This window comes from Myotis davidii, unplaced genomic scaffold (assembly GCF_000327345.1).
Source record: "Myotis davidii unplaced genomic scaffold, ASM32734v1 scaffold420, whole genome shotgun sequence".
Lineage (NCBI taxonomy): Eukaryota > Metazoa > Chordata > Mammalia > Chiroptera > Vespertilionidae > Myotis > Myotis davidii.
The window spans coordinates 70,347-75,555 of record NW_006294421.1 but is presented as its reverse complement, the minus strand read 5'-3'; the positions used below and the strand labels follow the sequence as shown (position 1 = coordinate 75,555).

The following is a 5,209-nucleotide window of genomic DNA, read 5'->3' as shown; positions in this document are numbered from 1 at the left end:
TCGATTAGCTGCCTCCTGCACATCTCCTACTGGGGATGTGCCCACAACCCAGGTACATGCCCTTGACCGGAATCGAACCTGGGACCTTTCAGTCTGCAGGCTGACGCTCTATCCACTGAGCCAAACCGGTTTCGGCATTGCTATGTATTTTTAAAGTTTTTATGTATTTTTCCAGCATCACTCTGTGTCTGCAGTGGGAGGGGTTCCCTTCTGTATTCCACTCAGGCTGTTAGAGTCCTGGAAGTTTCATACGTATAATGTATCAGTATTGTTTAAAGGATTGTCTTCGTTGGTATTTAAGCTTGAGTTTCTTTTTAGCATTTTTATTTCTAAAATAAATAGCTTTAAAAAACAAAGAGAATGTATTGTAGACTAATTCTGGGTTGTAACCAGCACACTGCCAGGTTGTCATATAAAAAATGTGATCATATGATCAAAACAGCCTTCTGACTGATTAGAGAATATGAAGAATTCTCATACTTTCAAAAGAAGAACGGGTTTATTTTTAAGTGTTATTATTATTATCTGGATGAAATATCAACATGTGAGACATGATAAAACAAAAACAATTGAGATTTAAATAAGAAACAATTATTATTAAGATAATCAGGTTTCTGAAATTCAAATTTTAGTGTTATGGTAACTTTAAACATATCCCAGGGATATTAGCTCAGAAAAGGAGACACAAAAAAGTAAACTATTATTAAGATTCATCACATAATAAATAAGTGCTTAATACTTCTCTTTGAACAACAACAAATTATGTTTTGGAACTTAGTGATTATGGAGAAAACTGTTTTCAAGAAAGTTATCTAAAATCATACAATTATCCAAAAGGATACAGCTATCAATCTATAGAAATATAAATCTAGAGATCCTAAGATACATTAACTTGGAAAGCAGTGAGATTAGGAATAGCAGGTTACTTGCGTGGACTCCATTGTCACAAAATATCAGGTGGATTACTTATTCACATGTTATCTCCTCTCTTCTGCATGTACGTTAGCTTTGGTACCACTTTTATAAGATCCCTATGTTTCAAAGTTCATTCTTAGCAGCAGACTTTATCTAACAATGATATTTTTACTATCATTTTTGCTCTCATAGGAACCCAATAGGATTGCTCCCCTTTTCTTCCATCTTTACTGGGCTTTCCCCCTTCCCTTAGTAAAGCCCAATTTGCAATAAGGATCCAGGAAGCCTTGCGGTTTGGGCTGCCTTCTGCTTCGGCCGTTCTGGGCTGTGTGGCATTGGTTTTCCGACTCCTCTGTGCTGACGTTTATACATTCACTTTCAAATGACAACTGAGTGCTTCTGAGAGAGGTCTTGGGGTGTCTTGTTAACATGATAGCAAATCATCTTAGCAAATACTAAAACAACAACAAAAACCTTTAAAATCACTGGACCTTCCCTCACTGATTTGAAAGGGCTCACCCCAATTTCCTAAGCTTTGCAGAGAAAGAGTTTAGATAATATTTGTATCCCTGTCCTATTGCATGTGAATAAAATCACTTTATCTTTTATTTTCTCCCCAACCCCTTGTAGCTTAGAGCAGCGAAACTTGACGTTGGAAACAGAAATGATGAACCTCCATGATGAACTGGATCAGGAGAGGAAAAAGTTCACAATGATAGAAATCAAAATGCGGAACGCAGAGCGAGCGAAAGAAGACGCTGAGAAAAGAAATGACATGCTCCAGAAAGAAATGGAGCAGTTTTTCTCCACATTTGGGGAGCTGACGGTGGAACCCAGGAGAACCGAGCGAGGAAACACGATATGGATCCAGTGAGCCGGCTGTCTCCCGCTGTCTCCGGTGGATCTGGAAAGGAATCTGGGGTTCCTGTGGGAGGATTACGTGGGATCAGGTGACAGGTCACCTGACTGTACAGTACTCTAACTGGGGAAGGAGTATCATTTACAGACATTACCCATCCATATCTGCAATGTGTACCAAAGTTATATCACGCCCCATATGCTACTGTCAAGTGTTACAACTGGATATGTGTATATAGAGTAGTTTTTTGAAAAGTAAACTAAAAATGAGAAGCATATCTCAAGAATTATTTTATTGCAAGTCTTGTATTTAAAATGTTAATTCAATATGTTGTTGCAATTTAGCTTGCTTTCAAGCTTCACCCCTTGCACTTAACATAAGCTATTTTTGGCATTGTGTTATCATCAGCTTATTTTATAGATCAATATTTTTATTTCCCTTTTTTTGCTGAGGAAATGAAGATAAGCAGATATATAAAAATATATAAGTATATATATAAGATGAGTTATTAAAAGCAAAAGAATACTTTGTGGCTGTGCTGTTTGTGCCAATAGACCTTACCATGACCAAAAAAAGAAATGTAAATCATTCTATGAAATACAGTGGAATCACCAGGAACCTTTGAACTGCTCTGTAAATTCTTCCCTGGACACTGCTCAGTTTGCTTTGTGATGATTTGGCACAGGACATGTTGGATGTGGAAAAAAGTCCCTTTTTCTATCTCCCTGGTCTGCCTGGTCAGGTCCACAGATGTCTGTCTGCTACGCAGGATGCACCTTAGAGGGGCAAAATGGGAAAGAAAAACATTTAACCAGTCATGCCTTGAGTTACTCTGTCATTCTGGCCTGAGTCTGTAACTGCTGGACGGTTACCTGAGAAATTCTTCCTGCCCTTTGAGAGTTAGGAAAAAGGCTTACACCGCTTGCCCCACCCCTGCAATGCCATTTTCTGAGCACCTGCCTTTCACTCAGACTTCCCCCTCCCACCCCCACCCCCACCCCCCAGGTAACTGCACTTTGGGGCTTGTCACCCTCAGTGAAATAGTAGTTCTGTGTCCCTCTCAGTTAAACCACTAGAGTGTGTACCACAAAGTGGCATTCTCCTCTCAGTCAGGCTCACTGTTCTGTTGTCACCTGGGATTCTCTCTGAAGGACACAGAGGGCAAAGGCATTTTGGAGCAAGAGAGAGGTGATGGAGGGAAAGGGGACCAGAAAGAGGAGGAGACAGAAGAAATGAACTAACAATTTTGCTTCTGATTTTCACAGTATTGTTTTTCCCTGTTGGAAACATAGTCATTCACAGTCATTTCCAGATGAGAATGCTTCAAGGTCCAATTTTGATGAATTTGTGAACATTAGTAATGATAACTTTCTAGAGAACCTCATGTTTCTCAGGAGTGAGAATTTGGGGAGAACAGTTCTTCACACATCAATATGACAATGCTTTTATGAAGCCAAACAAATATATCTTTCTCAAAGGAAAACAGAAAGTCACCTTTAAAGCATAATTGGAAATAAACACCACTTGAGTTTATGGGATTTGTGTGTTTGAAGGTTCTATGTTTGTGTGTGTTTCTTTTTTTTCAAAGGGGAGAGTAGCCTTGACAGCATTCATTCTTGTCGCGGTGCTGCTTTTGTTTACAGCCCTTCAAGGATCAAGCTTACGTGGTCCTTTAGTATCAACCACTGTGTACATACAAATGCCCGGTCATGGTCAGAGTGTCTGCAGGAGGCAACCAATCAATAGGAGAAACCCATCAATGTTTCTCTCTCTCCCCCCTACCCTCTCCTCCACTCTCTCTTTTAAAAAAATCAATGGAAAAAGTATCCTTGGATGAAGATTAAAAAAAATACCAGAATTATATCTTAGTGATTTTAAATCTCTCACTCTCCACCCTTTATGTTATAGAGTGCCAGCACAGAGAGTTAGCAATAAATTTGGAGAGTTAGCAAAAAATTATGAAGGATGCTGTTATTAATTTTAATTATTGATTTTGGTGATGATGACCTCTAATCAATGGATACTTGGTTTCTATTCTCTTATTAATCAAGCTAAAAGCCTCGAAAATATCAACTACAAATTGACAAAAGAATAAATTGGAAATAAGTACTTAGGTAGTATCAAGAATTCATTTGCTACATCTTATATACACTTCTTTAAAATTATTTAGGTTAGTCCTGGACAGTGTGGCTCAGTTGGTTGGAGCATTGCCCCATACACCAGGAGGTTGTGGGGTTTGATTCCCGGTCAGGGCATATACCCAGGTTGCAGGTTTGATCTGCAGTCAGACACATGCAGATCTAACCTGCAATTTAAAAAATAAAACTATTGAGGCTAACAGCAATAATTCTTCTTTTTTCCTTTTTTTAAATCCTCACCCAAGGATATGCTTTTTCATTGACCCTAGAGAGAAAGGAAGGGAGAGAGGGAGAGAGAGAGGAGTGAAGCGGGGGGGAGAGAGAGAGAGATCCATTGCCTCACACAGATGCCCTGACTGGGGATCAGACCCATGATGCTCTAACCATTTAGCACACTGGTGGCTAGGACAGTTGACTACAATAATTCTCTAATTATGAGCTCAGAATAAATGATTTCCTTACAAGTGGTGAGTCTATAATGTTGGTCATAGGGAAGCATTGATCAGATGCTCAAACCTCAGAGGGAAGGTAGGGGAGGATGGGGGTAAGGGGAGAGATCAACCAAAGGACTTGTATGCATGCATATAAGACTAACCAATGGACACAGACACCAGGGGGGTGAGGGCATGAACAGAAGTGGAGGGGGATGGGGGATAAGGACACATATGTAAGACCTTAATCAATAAAGAAAAAAAAATATTTGGTCTTACTAGTCAAACTATATGGCTGGGAATCCTCTAGAGAACATTTAAAATAGAATTACCTAGGACATCAGAACAACTCAAATGTAGCTTTTTATGTAATTTTATTATGAAATGACTAAAAAACCCAAGTGGAATTTAAATAATGTTATTGCTATTTATTTTTATTTATTCACAAGCTGAGGCCCTCTTTAAAAAAAATGTGATAATTCCAAGGTAAGATAGTTTAAAGCACTAGTATAACTACCTCACCTTGGAAATCAGGAGAATAAAACTGTGATGCTGCACCCTGCTTAGAAGAGCACCATAGGAAAGAACACACACAAACTTTTGGATTTAGAGGCCTGATTCAAATCCCAGGTCTGCCACTTTGTAGTTATATGACCTTAAGAAATGTTACATATGTTTGTAAGTCTTAATTTTTTAAATATAATCTACACTAATAAAAGAGAAATATGGTAATTGGCGTTCGACCGCTACCCTTTTCATTGGCTAATCAGGGCGATATGCAAATTAACTGCCAACTCAGATGGCAGTTAACCGCCAACAAAGATGGCGGTTAATTTGCATATGTAGGCACAATGCAGGGAGGCGAA

General features: G+C 39.0%; 1 protein-coding gene across 11 annotated transcripts in view; it reads left to right on the top strand.

Annotated features, from left to right (window-relative positions):
• ARHGAP24 (Rho GTPase activating protein 24) overlaps positions 1 to 3,312 on the top strand; it is a 537,541-nt gene extending 534,229 nt beyond the window's left edge. For all 11 annotated transcript variants that reach the window (XM_015567154.1, XM_006768662.2, XM_015567153.1 and 8 more), the window contains one exon: positions 1,546 to 3,312. In XM_015567154.1, coding sequence (XP_015422640.1) covers positions 1,546 to 1,789 — 244 coding nt within the window. In that variant the 3' untranslated portion in view covers positions 1,790 to 3,312. The remainder of the gene's footprint in view (positions 1 to 1,545) is intronic.
• Positions 3,313 to 5,209: the final 1,897 nt, after the last annotated feature.